The sequence below is a fragment of the Thalassophryne amazonica genome, chromosome 19, assembly GCF_902500255.1.
Source record: "Thalassophryne amazonica chromosome 19, fThaAma1.1, whole genome shotgun sequence".
Classification (NCBI taxonomy): Eukaryota; Metazoa; Chordata; class Actinopteri; order Batrachoidiformes; family Batrachoididae; genus Thalassophryne; species Thalassophryne amazonica.
The window spans coordinates 56,955,894-56,979,758 of record NC_047121.1 but is presented as its reverse complement, the minus strand read 5'-3'; the positions used below and the strand labels follow the sequence as shown (position 1 = coordinate 56,979,758).

Here is a 23,865-nt window from a genome sequence, read left to right as displayed (position 1 = left end):
GGTGCATCCTGATTAGAAGACGCTAAATGACGTGTAATTCCAAGATTGGAAATTAGTTACAGGATGCTAAAATAAATTCTAATAACAAGACTCTAAGTCATAATAAGTCACAATGTTTAGGTCATAATTCCAAGATAGTCGATACCAGGTTTAAAATTATTAGTTAAATTAAAATTTAACATTATTTCTTATTACTGTTATGAGGTGTGATAAATACAACTTTCAAATAGTACATCTTACCTACAATACACTCAATTATAATTTCTAAGTAAAAGTCATATTACAACATGCTGGGTTTTAATTACCTTATATTAAGCCTTAATTATCACATGCAGTTATTAAATTTCAGTTATGAGATGTTGTCAAAACCATGAGCCAAAATAAGTAATAATTAGGACGCTTAGTCTTAATTCCTGGAGTGTAAATCAAAATGACAGGATGCTCTTGTGATCCAAACTAGAATTCTGAGATTTCTCAAAATCAGAAAATCCTCAGATTGAGGCAACACTTCTGAAAATAGAAATGAAAGTGAGGTGTTCTCCATAAACCAGAACCAGAGGGTCACCATTGGTCAAATACAGACGAGAGACTTTAATAGGCAGACTAGCTCAAGTTTAGTTTTGCGGTTTAGTATACGGTACTTAATTTGCTTTGTCCTCTACAACGTTAATTACTGTATTTTCCAGAGTATAATCACTTTTTTTTAACTAGTTTGGGAGGTCCTGCGATTTCTACTCCAGTGTGACTTATATACCAACAAAAATCACACTTTTGTTATTATTATTAAGAATAATAATGGCTATTTATACAGAACTTTCCAAGGAATCAAATAATATATTAAACTGCAATAATAAAACAGGGCTCTTCCTAAGCAGTGGAATCGTGGTGCAGTGTCACGTTGTTACATTCTCAGCACCATCGTGCCGATTTTTCAAGTTTAGGATGTTCTCTCTGTTTTCTCTGAAAAGTTTGTTTTATTATTGAAATTTGTAGGTTTGCAGTCACGTGGAGTGATTTCTCTTGTCTCCATTGATTTCCTGTTTAATCTCGTAAAGCAGGCATCTTCGCATGATTCAATGTCCAAGACTCGCACATCATTGGTCTGGTTAACAGTCACTCAAAAAATAAAGTGTTGTTATTGGTGGAATCTTTGTAAAGCAGGCATTTTGTGATAGTTCAACATACAAGACTCACGTCATTGGTCTGGTTAACCATCACACACACACAAAAAAATAAGAGCAGACGGAAGCATGAATAAATAAAAACATTTCATAGAGAAAACAGCTCTAAATTAAATTTTTTATTGTGTAAAAAAATATTAAAAGTATAAAAAAGCACTCATACAAATACAACAGTAAATAAGCAAGATCAATACCTGCGTGGAAGTTTATTTAATTTATTTTTAATTATTTTTATTCTTTGTAAGTTTGTGGGAAACCAAGCACAATGCCTTTTTTTCAGACAATGTTTTTCCTGGTTTCTTCTGCCTATGATGTTGCAGGAAATGGCTTCCATTGGTATTTAAAAAGGAAAAGTGCTCCAGCTTCTCCTCTGTTTGAATAAAATAAATAAATACATTTCTCAGGAGAGCCCTGTAAAAGAATACAGTAACAAAAATTCTAATCCAGTTACATTTTTCCTGCAAATCTGATTGGTTAATTGTGTGAGATTTCAGACCATAAAATATCATGTATACTGTGGCAAAATATTAAAAGCGTTTCACATTTAATGTGTTACTCTGTGCCCCGTCCGCGACTGTTGCTACACAGATAATACAGAAAATACAACTGGTGGAGCAACGACACCGAAATGGGTTAATTTGAGATTCTATACAAAAATAGTGATGTGGATTCTGCTCACAAAATTTCCAGTTTGGCATGAAACCGCTGTTGCCACGGTAAGCTTTGATGAGCTGACCACACCCTTTGTGTGCGTAACATTTTTAGCGAATTATATTATTATGTGGATTACAATGTAGCCTTCACAGATCCGTGCAAATGTTGGAATTGGATTAGAATGGGGATAACCCCCCTTGTGTCTGATGATTTGCGGATGTTAATGCTGGATTACAGTTGTAATTAGCCATTTTAAAGCTCAATTTGCGACCATAAAATCCAGCATTAACATTTGCAAATCATCAGACACAACAGGGTTATTCCCTAAATATACTGCAACTGTGCAAGTATAATCCCAAATTACAGATCTGATAATACAGAAAAAAGGTGTGATTTATTCTCCAGTATGATTTATCTATGTGTTTTACCTCTTCAACAGGCATTTTTTTAACAGGTGCGACTTATACTCTGTGAAATACAGTAAAAGTTTTTAGTGTTATTAAGTAGCCAAATTATTTCTTGCAAATTACCTAAATTTTTCTTTTTTATGTATTTGTCTTAAATCAAAACAAATTACGTTGCGTGTCCAGTTTTACAATCAAACTGTTTATTTTTACAACATTGTCAACTTATGTCCTGCTATTTCTTTGAACTGTGAACAATTTTTTTTTCCCAACATCTTGGAAGTCATCATCTCACTAAAACGTATATATACAAAAACTTTTATTTTTTTCATGCTGAAGATACTCTGCAATTAATTTATGCAAACTGGGCGGCGCATGTCCAGGTGAAACACGAATGGTTACATTAGAGGTTCTACTCAGTATGTGCAGGTGGAAACCTCGGCTTCTCCACCCAGTTTCATGGTGTTCTGGCACAGTCGTGGACTTTGGTAATGTTCAAAAATGTCCTGTCTGACACCAACTTATGGTCCAGTTCTGACACATGTGGTACATGTATATACATTTTTTTTTCAGTAGGTTTTTTTTTATTGTGGGAGGAAACTCGTGCAAAACATGCAAACTCCACACAGAAAGGCCTAGGTTGGAACTGATCCCATGACCTTTTGGCTGTGAGACAACAGTGCTAACCACAAAGCCACCGTATCGCTACATTTGTGGATTTTGTTTCTGCTTTAGCTGGCATGGTCAGGTTACGTAAGAAAAAACTCCCAGCATGCCTCAGCCACATATCAGGAGGAAGGGGAGGACTTTCCTGGGGCAGGAAACTCAGCTGGTGATAAACACAAGGCTCTGACAGCTTGTCTTCCTCTTTTAAAATAATTTAATTTTCAGTTGGGATGATGTCACTGTGCCCCTCGACAGAGGGAAAGTCCAGAAAATACCCGTAAAGAATCTTCACCTCTCTTTATGCTCCATGCATGGTTTCATTTTTTATTCCGTCCATCCTTCACTGTGCTTTTTATTAAAACAAACAAAAAACCTGTGTTAATCATGTGACGACTGGACCGTCACATGACACCTGTTTTAATCTGTATTTCTGCCACCAGTTCAGTTCTAACGCTCACATAACTGTGGTTTGGAATCCATTGATCCTGTAACAAATCATTCAGTCCTTGGATCTAGACCCATATCTTGAACCCTATTTTGCAAACTCCACACAGAAAGAGGTAAGTCCCAGGATGGACGCCAACCTGGGACCTTCACGCTGAGAGGCAACAGTGCTAAACGCAAAGCCACTGTGCTGCCGTCAACGTATGATATATCAGAGGTAGCAAATCTTTTGTGATGAAATACCCAAATTAACACACTGGTCAAATTTTGCTGCTCTATTTATGTTGTTGTTGTCCGTTCGGCCGCTCGCATTTTTTGTTCGGGGTCACCACAGTGGATATAGTCCATGAGCCAGTCATGAATTTGACCTAATCAGTACCACTTAAGGGGAAAAAAAAAGGACACTTAGAATCCAGTCTCAATGTATCATGGCCTACACAAAAATGTATGATAGCCATCCCAGGGTGGTAGCTGTAGCCAGGTACCGAAAACCTGCTTGACCCATGGACTAATACAGCCAGATCCGCATTGGTATTTGGCACAAGTTTTACACCGGATGCCTTTCCTGACACAACTCCAGTTCTACCTGGAGAAACACACACAGCCACCGGTGTTCCAAAGAGGTCTCCCATCCAAGTACTAACCAGGTCCCACACTGCTTAGCTTCTGAGATCTGATGGGATCAGGCTGACACAGAGCAGACGGACTGCTCTGCTGCTCTATTTATAATTAACAAATATGATGTTGAAAACCCAACAAAAGTTCAGTTAGTTTCCCCTGAAGACATCAGATCGGAATAAATTTTTTTCTTGGTGAGCAACCAAGCTTCACTGAAACCCACCAAGCAGTTTTGGAGGAGCTACAAAACTCGTGGTCAGATGAACAGATGACTAGATGCCTCTGATAACACACCAAGTTTTGTTTGTAATATCGGTAAAATAATGCAACCAATATATGGATACATCTCTGTAAATAAGTCTATCCGGCTGCTCCCTTGTTTTCACAGCAGATCCGACGTGGATCTGCATGTTGAATTGGCACAAGTTTTACGCTGGATGCCCTTCCTGACGCAACTCCATATTACATGGAGAGACCAGCAGGGGCGGGGTTTGAACTGAAACCAAGTGCACTAACAACTTGGCCACCACCCTGCTACGTATACGTACATACATGTATATTGTTTGAATTCTTTGTTGAAGTTGTTGAAATTCTGACATTGGAAATGTCTGGACGTTCTGTATTTTTAGACACAGGCCTGTCAATATAGATTTATTATAGATAGATCGAGAAACCTGGTCCAGATCTGAATGTTGTGGGAGGATTCACAGCGCTGGTCCATTTTGTGAGAAATGCCCGTCACAGGAAGAATTCTGTGTTCACAGAGAACAGTGCTGAAAATGTTCTCTGTGCACTCTGCAGGTACTCTGAAAGTGTCTTTGATTGGGTGACCTGATGTGACAGCGTTCCCACGCGTAGCAGTAATGGGATGATTCACTGCACTCAGAACCAGAACCAGCCCACTCAGTGTCCTTGGGTTCAGCCGCCCACACAGCTGCCTACCGCTGGAGTTCTGCACCAACATCTCCGCTCACTGATTTCAGACAAAGACTCATGAAAAACAGACTGAGTGCAGCTAACAACCTGATTCAGCTGTACAATAAAAGAAAACGAAAGAAACGTCCAACGAAAGTCCAGAGTGCGTCTGCAAGTAGAGTTTTCTCCAACAGGATAAGCATATCGAATTTATAGTCAAACTGCATTGATTAGTCCATCAAGTATCATTAATTAATCATTTTAAATAATTTATCAAATAAAAATGTCAAATTTTCACTCATTACAGTGAAAATCATCAAAGGGTCCAATTTTTTTTCTTTCTTGTTTTTTTGTTGATGCTATGCGTTTTTAAATCAAAACAAATGGAATACTTTTGGGTTTTGGAATATTGTTTGGAAATTATATTTTGCTCAAAAAATTCTATTTTAATAGCATTTTATTGTAAAAAATTATTAATTTTCTATATTCGTTTATTTCAATAAAAGCTCATTTGGGGATGGCTGGAGCCTACTCCAGTAGTCATAAGGAGAGAGGCGGGGTTCACCCCAGACAGGACACCAGTCTGTCCCAGATTTTTTTGTAAAAACTGACAGGCTAAAACTATTTTTTAGCTGTAGCAATAACTTCTAGGAATACAGTGTATTTAAAAAACATCAAATACCTGAAATTTTTAGATATCCATTAAAGGGACACTCCACTCATATTAAAATAGCAGTTTCTAAAAGATAAAGATCATATCAACCTTGAAATACAGTTTCTGATAATTATTGGAATTTTTTTTTTTTTTGAGAATTTTTCAAATGAAGTTTCCTCCAGTTGCCTATGCTATGACATCACAAGTGCTCTTAACACACTGTTGAATGTAAACACATGTATAGAGATATCAGTAAAACTACTTACAAAATCTCAAAAATAGGCTAATGATTTGACTAATATTCATAAATAAGAGCAAGAAATATAATTTGCTACTTTCTGATGTCACGTTATAATTTAAGTGTAACATTTTTAGGTGTTATACTGCAGTATATATGCATGTATGCACACCAGGCTGCGCAAAATTAGCACTTGTGACTTCATACATGTAGCACACGGAAGGCTGGTCAGTTTTTTAAAAATCATAAAAAATTAAGCTAATCTATTGCAAATCTTGTTTTTATTTAAGATGTCACTATTTCAATATATAATCTCTTATTTTAGGTGTTAACATTGATGAGTAAAGTGTCCCTTTAAGCATGGAGAGTTGGTTGTTTTGATGTATGATTAGCTACACACTGATCACAAACACAACAGTGCAATTCCACAGTACCAGTATTACAAATTCTTAATGGTCAGCTAAACATTTCCCAGATTTTGTTGTCATTGTAATTCTGTTACTGTAGAATAACCACCAGCCATAAAGCATCCAACACTTGAAGACTGAGAAGTCATCAACCTTCCAACCCCACCCATTTTGCTTGACTATGGTGAGAGACTTACTTACCGTTTCCATATTTGCTGTCTCTGCCTGTTTCATTCCTGGACAACTATCATCAGGTTCAGGTTCTGATTTATTTGGACATTTGCTGATCATGTTGCATTTGGTTTAAGGCTCATTCCCACATACACAATTCTGACGACGACTGTCAATGAAAACATAAAAATCAATTAACCAGACTTCATTATGGCAACACCGTGACCTTATAACGAAGTAGAAGACAATCCGTCGCAACTGAACCAAGAACCACCATGAATCCTGACATCATCAAGACTCTATCAAGAATCGAGTATGACTGCAAAAGACACAGCTCCTAGAATGTCCACAATGGCATACAATTTGGTAGAAAAGCAGCAACTAGAATCGCAACTGGACACAAATATCCAAGAATGTTCAGGATTGCCTTCAAGATGTCAGCAAGCCTTCAGAACGACAGAAAATTGAAAAAGTTCCACGACCGTTCATGACAGTTTTAAACAGTTTAAAAATGTTGTTGTGGCATCTTGTACCAGCACACCTACGTATATACACATTTTTACTATTATTTTTTTCCTCTTCATCTGGCATTCGTTGACAGGTGTGATTTATACTCCAAAAATTAGAATATTGTGGAAAAAGTTCAGTATTTATTTAGAGAGGTGAGATTGAGGTGGTTTGGACATGTACAGAGAAGGGACCCAGGGTTAATAGGGAGAAGGATGCTGAGGATGGAGCCACCTGACAGGAGGGGAAGAGGGAGGACAAAGAGGAGGTTTATGGATGTGGTGAGGGAGGACATGCAGGTGGTTGGTGAGACAGAGGACGATACAGAGGACAGGGTAAGATGGAGACGATTGATCTTCCTAACGAAAGAAGAAGAATATATATATATATATATATATATATATATATATATATATATATATATATATATATATATATATATATATATATATATATATATATATATATATATATATATATAGGACCTTTAGCAAACATCTGAAAGTACTTTATCCGCACAGGAGTTGTGATACATATTCTTGGGTTGAGCTGATAGTTCTGCAAACTCCTGTTGTTGATTTGACATGTGGCGAGGATAAGGTACACAGACAGGGAGCCATGAACGTTTACGTGCCGGCTGTTGTTTATGCTGAACACAGGAATGATAACAGTCCTGAGCTGCAGGCCTTTAGTTTGCAGACTGGATGGGTAATTGTTCTTTCACACATTCTGTCGGAGTGTTTGCTGCAGTGTTACTGATTCAAAGCCCTGCTGTCAATGTGAGAGTGTTACTGTGGCAGCCAGCGGGCAGACAATGGTGTTTTACAATAAGCCGGCTTGCCGCTCTTCAAAGGCTTCTGTTCATCAGACATTAACGCCGGCCGATTCTGACGAGGTTCTGACTCAGACGTGTTCAGCACGTTACTGTTTGAAGCCCCAAACATGTTGTCAAGTGGTTAGGACTCACACGAAGATCAGCCCTCATAATTAAAGCAAATGAACATCTGAAACAAGCCCCGAGTTAAAGATGCTTTATTGATCCACCAATTGATTGATCAATCACCTAAACATTCTGCAAATCAAAGTCAGAGATTTATTTGGGAACATCTTATGTCAGTTAGAAAATTATTCCTAAAACCGTGTCAACATGTGGCGTTAGAACATTGAACTGGACTTCATCATTTTTGGGGTTGGTGTATTTTGAGCGGGCCAGGCGCCCGTACGTCACGCTGTCCCTCTCTGAAATATGTAGTCTCAGTCTCGCCCAGAAAACGACTCAGCTAAAAGACTGTTCGTTATTGTTCTTTATGTTTCAACCTATTCTCAAGTTACACTGTCCCCCAAGGCAGAAGGTCACATCTGGAGCATCCAGAAATATTTAATATCGCGAAAAAGTTAATTAGTTTTCTCAACTCATTTCAGATAGCTAAACTTTTATATCTTCTAGGCTCATAGAAACTGAAATATTTTAAGTATTTTTGCCCTGTTCGCTAACAAAGCAGGGTAATCGGTCCAGTATGCCTGTCTGCCCGTTAACAAGATAACTCAAAACCAGCTGGACCGATTTTCACCAAACCTGGTGTGAACATGACTTTGGCAGATATCTCAAGATGGTTAACATTTGGAGAGGATCAGGCAAAGGTCAACAAAAGCATGGTGTGCAAAGCATATTTTCTGCTGTACCTCTGCAACCAAAAGGGCTAGAGAGATGATCTGAACTTTAAATTGCTCAGGAAAATATTCATGATTGATTAAGTGATCTCATGATGATGTACTAAAAGGAAGTGATGTTTGTTCAGCACATGCAGGGTTTGTATCAACCCTCTGATGCCTTTCATTTTATTTTAAATTTGGTAATTACAATGAATTATGATAACGCTTCTGACTCAACAAAGACACATGACTTGCATTTACCCAATCAATATGCAGATCCATATTGGATTCACCATGGCAACCCTGAGCGAAAAGGGAGAAGGTGGAAAAACTGACTTACTGAAGGTTTCACACTTTTTTTTGGCCTGGTGTCATCCTGTTGGTTTTAGGAGACTTAGGGAACTTTTGTAAATACATTTGCTGTGTTGTGTTGGATAGTTATTGGAATCCTGGGGGTGGATCAGGCAGACAGAATCTCCGATTGTATTTTGAGCACCAGCCGGAAAACAACATGTGGAACAAATGTGTGAATTCGTGCCTGCACCAGATATGTGAGTCAAACATTTATCACATTTTCTTTTCTGTTCACGTCTCCAAACCTGCTTTTAAACTCGTATCTCGCCCCCGTTCTCAGAGTGTTCGCTTTGGGAATATATATCGTGTGTCAGGATGCAGATATTTTCCTCTCTTTTTTTGGCAGCACAGTGGTTTAGTGGTTAGCACTGTTGCCTCACAGCAAGAAGGTCACAGGTTTGATTCCCACCTGTGGCCTTTCTGTGTGGAGTTTGCATGTTCTCTCTGTGTTTGCGTGGGTTTCCTCCAGATGCTTCAGTCTCCTCCCACATTCAAAGACATGCAAGTTAGGTGGATTGGAAACTTCATAATTGTCCAGGTCTCCCTTATAAAAGTGATCTTGAGCTCCATGGGACTAACCTGGTTAAATTAAAAAATAATTGTTATTGTTTTTAACCCGTCCCAACAGGGGAGTCAGTTGAGGTGGCTCGGGCATCTTTTCCGGATGCCCCCTGGACGCCTCGCTGGAGAGGTGTTCCGGGCACGTCCCACTGGGAGGAGGCCCTGGGGAAGACCCAGGACACGCTGGAGGGACTACATCTCTCAGCTGGCTTGGGAATGCCTTGGGGTTCCCCCGGAGGAGCTGGAGGAGATGTGTGTGGATCGGGAGGTCTGGGCAGCTTTGCTTGAGCTGCTGCCCCCGCGACCCGACTCCGGATAAAGCGGAAGAAAATGGATGGATGTTTTTAACCCGAAATATGCATTTTTGCACGTCTGGTCCTTTGTCACTAGTCATCACATAGGATTTTTCGGTGAAAAAGTCGCTAAATTGTCAGTGCTGGTAGCGCCACCTACAGTTCTGTAGAAGTAAATATTTCTTCTGGCCCTTAATCTGTGTGCATGTTTTTAATGACACAGCTTGAGATAGAAAGTAAAATATAAGCAATAAAATGTAGTGTTGGAATGTCAAATGTGCCGTTTTTAGTTGTCGGTTTAACCTGCTTCTAGCCTCTTTTTTTTTTTTTCTTAAAAAAATTAAAGCTAAAGTCTTCTTTTATTTATTGAATCACTAAAACACCAACTCTTCACACAAAAACACACCTGGTGTTTTGTCTTCTGGCCACAAAAAATAAAACAAATTATTAATCTAAATATAGTATATATTAGAATATAAAATCACTTAATGTTGGGGTCTTTTTTAAAAATACATCCTATGATTTGCCCCTTTATTCAGATCTGTTCTAACATTTGCCAGTTTTCATGTTAGGGTTTTGTAACTCAACTTTTGTGATGAAAATTTCTGTGGTTTTAAAGTAATAAAACCATCACTGAATTAGGGACGATGTCTGAGACAGGATTTAGTTGGAATGTTGGACAGAGCTGCTGACGATGTCAGGAATGCTGCAGACGTCTCTTTTCCTTATCCACAAAGTGAAGAAGCATCAGCTTCCTATTCTGTCGTCCCTCCTGATAAGCCTCATTTGGCATCTTTCTTCTGGAGCGCCGCGATGAAATGTCCGCTTGTCTTCACGCAGACTCACTTCTAACAACTGTAAAAAAAAAAAAAATTGTTTTAACCCCTCTTTATTATTAGTGCTTTCTCATATTTATAAGTCAGAATTATGCAGCAGAAACTCATTATGATGAAATACACAGTCAAAATTATAACACAATAAATCAGTATTGAGACACTAAGTCATAATTTTTACAGAGCAAGTCAAACTTCAAGTCCATCAATATTATATACATAGTTAGAATTTGGACAGAAACTCATAAGAAAACGAAAACTGAATTATCACATAATTACAATTCATAAATATGACTTAATGCCATCATTAATTAGAAAGTCAGTATGAGAATAATCATAATCATGACAAAGTCATAATTATGACATAGTTAATATTAACTATACATTGTCATGAAAACTGAAATTATCTCATAACTGCGAGTCATGTGTCATTAATAAGTCAAATTATAAAATAATATGCCATAACAATTAGAGACAAAGCCATAATTATGACTTAGTCTCACAAATATGACTTAATGGTGTCATTTACTAAAAATTATTACAACTTACTATTATGACAATAAGTCATAACAATGACATGCTAAATCATAATTATTAGCCACCAAGTCACAATTACAAGATGTAAATTAAGATTATCAGATATCAAAGATTTAAGTCAAAATTTTGACTTAGTCTCTTATAAATATGACTTAATGTCATCATTAATTAATCAGTATTATGAGAATAAGCCATAACAATGACATGCTAAGTCATAATTATTAGCCACCAAGTCACAATTACAAGATATAAATTAAGATTATCAAATATCAAAGACTTAAGTCAAAATTTTCACTTAGTCTCTTATAAATATTACTTAATGCCATCATTAATTAATCAGTATTATGAGAATAAGTCATAACAATGACATGCTAAGTCATAATTATTAGCCACCAAGTCACAATTACAAGATGTAAATTAAGATTAACAGATATCAAAGACTAGGTCATAATTCTGAAGTAGTAAATCATAACTTTTATATGCAGAGTTAAAATTATGGCAAAACACCTAACACACTAAAATAATCTCATAACTGTTCCGTCATAATTATGATTTAGTGCCATAATTATCACTTAATGTCTACATTATGAAAATAAGTCATAACAATTAGATATTAGATATATAGAAGTTATAATTATGAAACATTTACTGAAAATTATGAGAAGTCTTGATTATGTCATATTTATGATACATTGTTATCTTCAAATACAGCTTGCAGTGCAGTGGTTTAAGTATTGATGACATATAAAATAATTATGACTCATAATTATGAGAAAACATTTTTTTTTTCTCAGTTGGGAGGAGCAGACTTCCACATAACGCTGATAACTCTCATGTTCCTGCTGTTCTTCCTCCACAGTCCTCTGCCATCATGTCAGGGATGTCTGATGGCAAAAAGAAGTGGGCCACGGTCAGGGATCGCCTGGGTTCCTCTCAGGACTCCGACACCCAGCAGGAGGCCAACCTGGAAAGTGCTGACCCAGAACTGTGCATCAGGCTGCTGCAGGTTCCCACCGTGGTCAACTACTCCGGACTCAAGCGCCGCCTGGAGGGTAGCGACGAGACATGGATGGTCCAGTTCCTGGAGCTGAGCGGCCTGGATCTTCTCCTGGAGGCCCTGGACCGCCTCTCGGGGCGGGGCTGCTCTCGCATCGCAGACGCCCTGCTGCAGCTCACCTGCGTCAGCTGTGTGCGAGCGGTCATGAACTCCTTGGCGGGGATCCACTTCATCATCGACAACGAAGGATACGTCCGCAAGCTGTCCCAAGGTGCAGAAACACACCGTGTGGCTCAGTCCTCCACTCAGGTTCAAGTCCAGATGTAGATTCTGGAAGGTCTCTTATTGATTCTTGTTGCTGATTATTGATTTCCCTCACTGCTGTCTGCCAGACCTCATGATGTAAATGTGGATCGAGCAGTTCATTTGTGGGCGTAAATTTAGACTCATTACGTCTCAGATAATCTGCTTGTGAGACAGTGGTCCAGATGTTTCAGGTAATTTTGAAATATTTGCTTCAAGGTATTTCACTTAGTCAGTTCAGTGGAAATCAGGCCTTCAAACGTGAGGACATGAAGTTCCATTTGTCTCTCACTTACTGCGTAACTGGTGAAAACATCATCAGTTCATGGAAAATTACAGGATTCCAGCTTGCAGAGATTTTCAGGAAGAAGTGACTCATTGGCCAATGTGTAGGTTGAGTTTTTTTCTTAAACTATCTGTGTAGACTGACAAAAATACATGGGGGTAAAAAAATGACCACTCTGAGCCAAGTGCTTCACAAAATCTCTTCAACTTCTGCTCAGAGCTGATTGGCTGAAACTGGTGTCTACCAGCTCTTGATTGGATTAACTCACCTGGCTGAGCTAATTAGCTGTGAATCAAGAACATAACAAGGACATTGTGGAAGACGGGGCTGCCTTCAGCTCCAACAGAAAGGAACAAAATACTTGTTTAAACTGAAATGCCACACACAAAGCAGTTCATATCAAATATGAAAAGTTAAACACGATATTTTGTGCACAATCCCAAAAAACGTCCAACACAGTAAAAGCGATTACCACATTTTTTTTTAATCACAAATTAATTTTTGTGCATTACTTTTCATATATTTTACTAAAAATGTTTTGTAAGGATAACCTGCCCAATTGTGTTTTGCAAAAGTATTGCAGCTACGGCAGCTGAGAAGGCCATTTTTGGCATTGTACAAGAAATTTCAACACAAGATAACAGGGCTTGAAATAAGTTTTAAAAATGCTTCAAAATACTGTCGTTACAGTCACAGAACAGAATGCCAACACACACAAAAGCCCAAACTATTCTATAAAATTGTTACAGAAAAAAAAAAATGGCCACAGAAGACAGAGTGGAACAAAAGCGTCTTTCTTTTCACATTATCATGTGTGGTTTCTGTCAGCCACAATTCACACTTCATGTTGTCCTTTAAGGGTTGCTTCAGAACTGTTGTGACACACTGAATATTGGATTTCACCTCCTTTAAGGTTTTTTATCTGCATCTTTAGAGGGCAAAGTTCAGGTTGTGGACTCACAGTATCCTGTGTGAGTTGACGGCGGTAATGACATTTATTCCTGATGCTCCACAGCGCTGGACACATCCAACACCATGGTGAAGAAGCAGGTGTTTGAGCTGCTGGCGGCCCTCAGCATGTTCTCTGCAGATGGTCATCGGCTCTCCCTGGACGCCCTTGATCACTACAAGGCAAGTAGGCCTGCTCGGACAAGTATGAGAAGCATACAAATTTAAAGCAAAATTAACTAAGTGGAGAAATGGGGAATGACGGGCATAACCAGCTGTACTGTGAAGTTACTGAAGCACTGTTCAACACTGCCCTCTAGTGGAGGGGTGCATGTTTAAATTCAGTGTTAGTGATGCTGACTTTTTAATTAAAATAAATGATATTTCCCTTCAGGGTGTAAAGTTGCAGCAGTATCGCTTCAGCGTGATCATGAACGAGCTGCAGACCACCGATAATGTCCCGTACATGGTCACACTGCTCAGCGTCATCAATGCCGTCATCTTTGGGACAAACGACCTCCGGCAGAGAGATAAGATGAGAAAGGAGTTTATTGGTAAGCTTCCCTATATTGACCATGTCTGATAATCAGCCAGTAAGATGATAATTATATTTTTAGTCTAATGATTTTCTCTGTTTTGGGAGGAGAGGAGGGGGGACATAAAACCCGGACCAGGATTAGCAGCAAAATTAAATTAATTAAACAAATTAAATGTTGAACCAGTTTCAAATCACTTGAAACAGTAAGTTACATTTGTCACCAAAAGAAAATTTTGGCATTAGTGCACAACCTAGTGTCTGAGTCGTGTACTGCAGCTGAAAGATGACCATGTGACACATGTTTCACAAATGTGAACCCTGTGTCAAACATCTGGCTCTTACTTTTTAAAGCTCTTTAACTAAAATAAATAAATAAATAAAGAGCGATGAAGCTCTGGATTGTTGACTCAGGAAGGGATCAAACCCCTCACAGAAATCAAACCCACAACCTTTGGTGATCTGAGGCTTTCCACAGAAGCTCCACTGATCTGTTGGAACTGAAGCTTGTTGAAAATGACACCTGCCATACATCAGCGCTGTGATTGGTCGCTGCTGCTGTGATTGTACTCACCTGTGACTTTCACTCTCAAAGTTAACTTAGGAGGCTCTGAAAACTTGAACCTTCTTAAAAACTATTAAAATAAATGTTTTTAATCTTCTCTTGCAGGGCTGCAGTTACTTGATGTGCTTCCTAAATTAAGGTGAGTTTTTCTTCTCTGACTCATGTTTGTTTTAAACCATATTTGGGTAATAGATTATTGACATGGATCAGTGTGAAGGATGACTACAAATAATAACTCTGGGTTATGGGTTATCTTATTTATTTCTTAATTTTTGACTGGAATATTAAAGTCTGCATGAAGTTACTTGTTTCACAGATAACATACTGAAACATCCTGATGAACATGTTTCACACAGTTTGCAAACTGGGACAAACTGACCTTTTTTTTTTTACTTCTGAAATTGGCTGCCACCTTTGGAAAAGTGTCTCGCACATCTAGTGTCAAAATGAGACTCTAAACCTGACGGCTACCATGTAGATTTATCTCAACTTAGGGTTTAGTGTTTCATAAACTTTTAAGTGTAGGAAATCTGAACAACACTTCCACTTCTCGACCACTGCTTTTTGCACCTCTGCAGAATTCCGATACTGTCCAGGTACAGTTCCAGAATAACACGTTTGTGTACTGCCTGAAACATGCAGATCATCTCAGTTCTGTTTTAAACTGGAAATGCTTTTTGATAAATGGCTGAAGTGTGTGTGTGTTTACGTGTGCAGGGAGCAGGAGGATGAAGATCTGATCATTCAGTGTGAAGCGTTTGAAGATGCCATGGCTGAAGATGAGGAGGAGCTGCTGCGACTCTACGGCGGCGTTGACATGAGTAACCACCTGGAGGTCTTCACTGCTCTCTTCAACAAGGTGACGACTCTCTTAGCGTAAAATCAGGGGAAGCTTCTGATGTCAGACATTGATAAACTGAATTATACATGTTTGTGGACCAAATTCTGTAGCATTAACTGCATCGGTATGACGATTTTCTGACCAATCTGTTCAAGAACTGTTTCTCTCATTTTGCTTAAATGTTGTTGTCCTTGAATCCTTCTATAGGCCCCCAAAAGGGCCAAAAAGAACATTTTGCACACTTCATTTATAGGTTACCACTCAGTAAGATTTTGATTCTGCATAAAAAATTAAACAATGTTTACCTGCACAGATTTTCACTGATCTTGAATCATTAATGTCCCTCTGCCCCCCCATCATTAAAATGAAAAGAAGTAAATCTGTCTTCCTGCCTTTCTTTACTTCCACTGGGTCCACTTCCTTCTGGAACACTGGGAAATTCAGCACCCTAAACCCCTCATGAAACCAGTGATCACGTTGGACTTAGACCTTGAACATTCTACTACAGTGCAAATCCAGGGTCCAGATGGTCAAAGATCCAGACATTCTGCATTTCAGAGAAATTCAGATCTAACACTTTTCCTAGTCCTGCACCAGAATATTCTGAGGTTGCTAGGCAGCAGGTGTAGTCTTGCTGTGCTAATCTGCTTTAGCCATGATAAATGTTGTGGTTTTGTCCTTGTCCAGGTGAGCAGTTCTCCAGCGTCTCTCCAGCTGCTGTCCATCCTGCAGACCCTGTTGGTTCTGGGACCAGGCCGCTCAGATATCTGGCTGGCACTGGACACCATCGCTAACAGAGCTGTTCTGCTAGCTGAGAACTGTGAGTCTGTGTGCTTGTTACGCCAGAACTGTCAGTCCTCGTTTGTTATATCAACATCAAGAAGGGGCTAATGGGCCGTTCTGTAGTCATGTTTGTGGCTGTAGATTAAAGGACTGACAGAGAGAAGTGGTTACTGGTCTAGTGGATTGAGGTAAGGACCCCAGTGCAGAGAACAACAATGAAGGGCAGTTTGAACAGGTTTTATTGTTCGGTGACGGGATAACAACCAACAGTAGTATATAGTGGGCCGTTGTACATTTGCTGGAAACGGGCCAAAGGACCAGAGAGAGAGAGAGCTCGGGTCACAAAAGCATAGATGTTGCTCAGGGTGCTTCAGCAGCAGTCGCTTGACTGAGACGCATCATTTTGGCTGAAAATGCATGTTCAGCTTTTCAGTATCGTAAAGTTTGTGTTTTTTGGAACACTTAACCCCTTATTGACCTAAAGCACCAAAGCATCTCAGACTGAGCACTTATCCAGGGCTGTCCTCTTTTAGTGTGCTAAAACTCTGCTGAACTATCAGATCTGCACGTCAGTCTCTGGGATTTGATGAACTGAGCTCTAGTTTAAAATGTGGTTGCTGTGTGTCTGTTTGACTTGTGCCCCAGCCCAGATGGAGTCCAGTGAGAAGGTCATGCAGCGCCTCCTGTTTTCCAGAGGAAAGATCTGTGCAGACAGTGTGGATGGGCTGACTGTCAAAGTGGACAAAGCTATTCAAACGGATCTGACTGATCTGGACGGGATGGAGAAAAGCTCTGTGGCCTCCCAAATACCCCAGTCTGTTCTACCACCACCTCCTCCTCCACTGCCATGTGGCTCCAGGCCCCAACTTTTCAGTCAGTGTCCACCGCCACCTCCGCCTCCACCATTACCCGGAGGATTTGGTGGACCCCCGCCACCTCCGCCTCCACCATTACCCGGAGGATTTGGTGGACCCCCGCCACCTCCGCCTCCACCATTACCCGGAGGATTTGGTGGACCCCCGCCACCTCCGCCTCCACCATTACCCGGAGGATTCGGTGGACCCCCACCACCTCCACCATTACCTGGAATACCGCCACCACCAGCCTGTGGTCCAGGCATTCCTCCCCCACCCCCATTACCAATGACCAGCACTGGACTTCCTCCACCTCCTGCTTTACCTGGTAAATCACCTCCTCCTCCACCTCCTGGCATGATAGTGGCTCAGAGCGGCCAGTCTCTTGGGTGTAGTCCACCTAAAAAAGCAAACCGCCGTCCCACCCTGAGGATGAAGAAGCTGAACTGGCAGAAACTACGTAAGGTTACTGGTGAGTACAGAAAAATTCTTTAGACGTTAGTCACGCCGTTTGCTTGAAGATGTTAAACTGACTTTAATCACTGCAGACCTGTTTTCAGAACACCTGCTGTGACCTTTTAGTCTTGATGTTGGTACACAGTCGACTGGACGAAGCTTTTACTGGAGCCATTAACCAATAATTTCCAAGTACACCTCATCATGTGATCATCTGCTTGATTTACAGTCATGAACACCGTGTTGACCGTGTTTGGCAGATTGATCTTTGGTATTGAAACTGCCATCTGTAGTCTAAAATGCTTTCAGGTGCAGAGCTGATGCTTCTAAACAAAAACTGTTCGGTCTCTGAAAAATCCTGTTGTGTGTATGTTGTTGGTCTTTTGGGGCTTGTTGTTTAAATGGAAGGAGTTGGTTCCCACCATGCTCCCTCTCCACAGGGAGGCGCTGCAGCCATCAGTGTGTTCCACTGACCTCATGGGCGTGAGGAGGATATGAGCTCAGGCTTTTATGATGTTGCATCTAAACCAAGTCGCGTTTAGCTTAAATTTAGTTTGTAGTTGGAGTCTTTCTGGGATTTTTAAAGACCCTGGACACAAATATGAGCATTTTTGATTCTTACGGATTCTACTGTTAGAATCTGGATTGAAGCTGAAGTCTGAGTTTGTTGGGTTTCTGATAGATGATTCATCCATGTGGGCCTCCGTTCACAAAGAACCTCCTGCTCAGGAGCCAAACTACAGCAGCATCGAGGAACTGTTCTGTCTCCCGGTGACGGAACACAAAGACAAAGAGGCCGCCGTGCCTGTCAAGAAGGAGCCAAAAGAGGTTTGTGAGGTTGACGCTTGCTGAATCCACTCTCCTGACGATGAACGTGAACAGATTTCCTTCTTTTCTCTGCTACAGATTACATTCATCGATCCCAAGAAAAACCTGAATCTGAACATTTTCCTGAAGCAGTTCAAATGGTGAGACGTTCGTTGATGCATCGATTTGGCGTTTTGGTCTATAGCCTCGCTGACTTTGGGTTATTTTGTCTTTCCAGCACTAATGAGGACTTTGTGGGTATGATTCAGAGTGGCGACACCACCCGCTTTGACGTGGAGGTGCTAAAACAACTTTTAAAGCTCCTACCAGAAAAACATGAGGTTTGTTTGACACGTTTTGTTGCTTGTGACCAAAAACAATCAGTTTTGATCGTATTCAGGTCCACTTCATCCTGAGATGTTCTTCAGAATTTTAAAAGTCCTGAAACCAGCCAATGGGGGGTGATAAAGAGGGGCTGGCATCGCACTCTCTTAGCGATCGATTAAACTGTGTTCTTTGTGATGTACAAGTGAACTTTCATCCACTGAAAAAGTGATGAGGAGGAGGAGGCTGTTTTCATAGTCGAGGCACAAACGTGAGCTTTGGTCAGCGTTGGTGGAAGTTTGCACTAATCGCTCTTATTTCTGTCACAAACACTTTGCAAAGAAACATGACTTGGTGTCTGTGTGAACGTGTGATTTGGGTTTAATACGGCTGGTCGCTGTCTGAGAGCGTTTTCTCACCAAACAGAAGAATCACGTTTTCCTGCTCCTTCGTGCAGGTTGAGAATCTGAAATCTTACCAAGGAGAAAAGGAGAAGCTGGCTAATGTTGACAGATTCTACCTCTGCCTCCTGACTGTGCCATGGTAACTGCCGCCTCTGCCCGCTGTGTGCCGTTGCCTCTGCGCGCTCGTCACTTTGTGCTTTTCCTCTGCAGGTACCAGCTGAGGATCGAGTGCATGTTGCTGTGTGAGGAGACTGCGTCTGTGCTGGAAATGCTCAAACCTAAAGTCAAGCTGGTGGAGGAGGCCTGCCAGTGTACGTCCATCACAAACAGCTTTGCTTATTGGCAAACTTACTTCATTCATTTATTCCCCTCTAAAATGCTGCATCCAGTCAGACATTTTGCCTCTTAATCCTGAAACGTGTTGGAACAGGAAGTCAGACGGCCGGACTTGGAGGAAGAGCAGCTGCTCTCAGATAACGGCTGTATTCTGGGAATTTAAAAATAAAACACTACATGTGGGGCATTGTGGGTCGGTGTTGCACAGACTTGTTTCCACATGTAGTCCGCCCAAATTCTTTTGCTGCATAGTGTTGAGTTCTTCACTCATGGTGCCACCATGTTGATTTGGCACAAGTTCTGTGCCAGATGCTTTTCCAACTTTACATTACGTGGAGACTGGGCACGGGTGGTCTTGAACCAGCAACCTTCCGTTTTGGAAATGAGTGCACTGACTGTTCCCAAATTCTAGTTCATTCCACAACATGTCCTTTTCAGCTCATCAAATGCTCGCCTGATTACTCTGTGGAGTCACGAGCTTATGGGGATGGGCTACTGGGCATCAGGGCCTTTTTATAGGACTTCTTTTCTTCAAGCTCTTCTGCATCACATAATGTCCTGTGTAGATCATCAGAGAGGGTAGAAAGTGTCAGCGGACCTTCTTTAGTTTTTATTTTTGCTGCCAAACACCAATTTACTTTGTCAGTTTGTTATTTTTAGTCATTTATGTGTTAATTAACTTGTTTCCAGGTCCAAGCCAGAGGTCACAACCCTGCTGCTGGGGGTCACCTGCCCTGCTTCTTTTTTTTTCTTTTCTTTTTTTTCCCCCCCGGGTCTACCTACTGTAACCAGAGCTGGTGAAGTCCACACCTGATGCTCAGCCAATCACCAGTGGGCGGAGCTGAGGTCAGGTGCTCTCCAGCAGCGGGGTTGTGACCTCTGGTCTACACGTGATCATGAAGTCTCCCAGAGGCTGATGTGATCTGATCTTTCACACTTTCAACTTAAATGTAGACAAACATTCTCGACACCAAAGTGTCATAACTGAGAGATGTTTACATTCATCTTTGTGGTTTCAAAGAGTCTGAATCTTTTTCCAATGAAAAGCAGTGTACCGTCTGAAGGTGGAGACTCACCCACAAACCTTAAAACGTTCCAGCAGAGGGTGCTGTGCTGTTTTTATGGTCCAGAAATTTATCCACAAATGTGTCTAAGACCTCTTCCATCAGGATGGATTGTTTAGCCACACCCACAGCGTAGCTGTCTAGTTCTGCAGTCCTCATAGGAGTGACATATCGCCACCTACTGTCTCATTGGGTTCACAGGCTGCCTCAATATTTTTATTCCAGGTCACCCGTCTTCATAAAGCTTTGTTCATTCATTTGAGTGTAAATCCAGAGTTTTTTTTTTTTCAGTGTGTAAATGATCTCACTTGGTTCTAATGCTCTCAGCTCTCAGAAGAAGCGCCCTCATGCCCAGCTTCTGCAAGCTCATCCTCGACGTCGGGAACTTTCTCAACTACGTAAGAATTTCTTCTTGTTTTTGTCTTCTGCATGCTGACGTTTAGAGTTTGGATTTTTAACAGATGTTCCACTTCCAGGGAAGTCACACGGGGAACGCAGAGGGCTTCAAGATGAGTTCTCTGCTCAAGCTGACCGAGACCAAAGCCAACAAGAGTCGCATCACTTTGCTTCATCACATCCTTGAGGTGTGCGAACTCACAGCTACCTGAAGTTCTTATTCTTTTATTGCCTTCTGGGATTCAGACATGAAGCTTTAACTGTGGTCCTGTGATTCCAAAGGAAGCGGAGGCGACTCATCCGGAGCTGTTGGCTCTGCCAGATGACATCGAGATCTGTGAGAAAGCAGCAGGGTATCAAACTGTTGGATCAGCTGCCTGTTCTTTACTCTGGATGTGTAAGTGGTGTTTTTGTCTGAAGACTTTTCTAATCTGTCCTCAGAGTGAACCTGGATTCTATCCAGTCAGAAACCAACGACTTGCTGAAGCGACTGAATGAGACTCGGAAAAAAATCTCGAACTCTACAGAAGAGGTCAAAGAGCAGTATGCCAAGATCCTCGAGGTAAGACGAGGCTTTAGCTCCAGATTCAGCCAGAAAAATATCATTCTGCACTGCATGCACCAAGAAGCTTCACTATTAAGCATATATGACATGCAAACAAAGCTTTTCAGATACGTTCACCTTTGACCTGCACCTTGACCACTCAAAATGAAGCGGTAGTACCCGTGAAGGGGCTCGGGGCTTATGAGAGACGGATTGCATGAATATGGACGCACAATAGAATTTTCTGAACACAATTCATTGCCTGCTGAAAATTACCTTTGACCCCTCTGACGTTGACCTTCACTGGAATGATTGACTTCAGCCAGACAAATCCAGCATCCACCTCCATGTGCTGGTTTCTAAAACCAACTCCTTGACCTCAGTGAGCTTGACCTTTGTCAGGAAGCAACTGCTTTGAGTTGTTCTCGAGGTGACCTCTGAATCCACACGTTGCACTGGGTGAAAACTGGCCCAAGGACGTGTTTGGCACGTTTGACCTCACCTACAGTAGTGTTCAGAATAACAGTAGTGCTATGTGACTAAAAAGATTAATCCAGGTTTTGAGTATATTTCTTATTGTTACATGGGAAACAAGGTACCAGTAGATTCTCACAAATCCAACAAGACCAAGCATTCATGATATGCACACTCTTAAGGCTATGAAATTGGGCTATTAGTAAAAAAAAAAAAGTAGAAAAGGGGGTGTTCACAATAATAGTAGCATCTGCTGTTGACACTACAAACTCAAAACTGTTATGTTCAAACTGCTTTTTTAGCAATCCTGTGAATCACTAAACTAGTATTTAGTTGTATAACCAGTTTTTCATGATTTCTTCACATCTGTGAGGCAATAATTTTGTTGGTTTGGAACCAAGATTTTGCTCGTTTACTAGTGTTCTTGGGGTCATTGTCTTGTTGAAACACCCATTTCAAGGGCATGTCCTCTTCAGCATAAGGCAACATGACCTCTTCAAGTATTTTGACATATCCAAACTGATCCATGATACCTGGTATGCGATATATAGGCCCAACACCATAGTAGGAGAAACATGCCCATATCATGATGCTTGCACCACCATGCTTCACTGTCTTCACTGTGGCTTGAATTCAGAGTTTGGGGGTTGTCTCCCAAACTGTCTGCGTCCCTTGGACCCAAAAGAACAATTTTACTCTCATCAGTCCACAAAATATTCCTCCATTTCTCTTTAGGCCAGTTGATGTGTTCCTTGGCAAATTGTAACCTCTTCTGCACGTCTTTAATTTAACAGAGGGACTTTGCGGGGGATTCTTGCAAATAAATTAGCTTCACACAGGCATCTTCTATCTATCTATAATATTTTTCTATCTATAATTTTTTGCACCTGTGTATGTTTTCCCCTCTTCAGTCAACTTTTTAATCAAACTACACTGTTCTTCTGAACAGTGTCTTGAGCATCCCATTTTCCTCAGGCTTTCAAAGAGAAAAGCATGTTCAACAGGTGCTGTCTTCATCCTAAAATAGGGGACACTTGTTTCACACCTGTTTGTTCCACAAAATTGACGAACTCACTGACTGAATGCCACACTACTATTATTGTGAACACCCCCTTTTCTACTTTTTTTTTAAACTAATAGCCCAATTTCATAGCCTTAAGAGTGTGCATATCATGAATGCTTGGTCTTGTTGGATTTGTGAGAAGCTACTGAATCTACTGGTACCTTCTTTCCCATGTAACAGTAAGAAATATACTCAAAACCTGGATTAATCTTTTCAGTCACATAGCACTACTATTATTCTGAACACTACTGTACATGTGAGCCATGTTTGGTGCAGATCAGAGATGTATCATACTTTTGACCCCATGACCTTGATGTTTGCCAAAACAAACCCCTTAAGGTCACTTCCAGGGTTGATCTTCATCCACACAAGTTTGGCAAAAATTGACCAAAGGACCTGGACAGAGGGGCACAGACAAATGTTTAACTTTTAATTGTACAAGAATCCAAATTCTGATTATTATTTTTGTTGTTGTTTTAGGGAAGTCTGGATTCATGCCGAACTTTAACCAATAGGTTTTCTGAGATTAACGAGAAGAAAAATGAACTGGCGCTGTACTTCTGTGAGGATCCCAACCAGCTGTCTCTGGAGGAACTCTTTGGAACCATCAAGACTTTTCGAAATCAGTTCATCAAAGCGCTGAAGGTAAAGAAAACATCAGTGTTTTTGTCCAGTCTTGAATCGTCTTACTAATGTCGGCGTCTGTTCTTCTGCCCACTCACTGTGTGAAACGATGTGCAGTAGAAAAATGTGGAACAGAAGATGATCTACAGTACAAAGAAAACACCTCCAGA

At 40.6% G+C, this 23,865-nt stretch overlaps 1 protein-coding gene across 6 annotated transcripts in view; it reads left to right on the top strand.

The window, feature by feature from the left end:
* The window catches only part of inf2 (inverted formin 2), a 32,969-nt gene that overhangs the window by 2,365 nt on the left and 6,739 nt on the right, over positions 1 to 23,865 (top strand). For 4 of the 6 annotated variants that reach the window (XM_034195490.1, XM_034195489.1, XM_034195487.1 and 1 more), the window contains exons 2-19: positions 3,701 to 3,703; positions 11,951 to 12,359; positions 13,693 to 13,808; positions 14,020 to 14,179; positions 14,831 to 14,864; positions 15,443 to 15,584; positions 16,254 to 16,386; positions 16,995 to 17,675; positions 18,342 to 18,487; positions 18,566 to 18,627; positions 18,705 to 18,807; positions 19,248 to 19,333; positions 19,405 to 19,505; positions 20,922 to 20,992; positions 21,071 to 21,178; positions 21,273 to 21,343; positions 21,432 to 21,552; positions 23,552 to 23,716. In XM_034195490.1, the coding sequence (XP_034051381.1) occupies positions 11,963 to 12,359; positions 13,693 to 13,808; positions 14,020 to 14,179; positions 14,831 to 14,864; positions 15,443 to 15,584; positions 16,254 to 16,386; positions 16,995 to 17,675; positions 18,342 to 18,487; positions 18,566 to 18,627; positions 18,705 to 18,807; positions 19,248 to 19,333; positions 19,405 to 19,505; positions 20,922 to 20,992; positions 21,071 to 21,178; positions 21,273 to 21,343; positions 21,432 to 21,552; positions 23,552 to 23,716 (2,697 nt within the window). In that variant the 5' untranslated portion in view covers positions 3,701 to 3,703; positions 11,951 to 11,962. Of the gene's footprint in view, positions 1 to 3,700; positions 3,704 to 11,950; positions 12,360 to 13,692; positions 13,809 to 14,019; positions 14,180 to 14,830; positions 14,869 to 15,442; positions 15,585 to 16,253; positions 16,387 to 16,994; positions 17,676 to 18,341; positions 18,488 to 18,565; positions 18,628 to 18,704; positions 18,808 to 19,247; positions 19,334 to 19,404; positions 19,506 to 20,921; positions 20,993 to 21,070; positions 21,179 to 21,272; positions 21,344 to 21,431; positions 21,553 to 23,551; positions 23,717 to 23,865 lie in introns of those variants that run through there. The other 2 variants (XM_034195488.1, XM_034195492.1) reach the window with 2 other exon arrangements.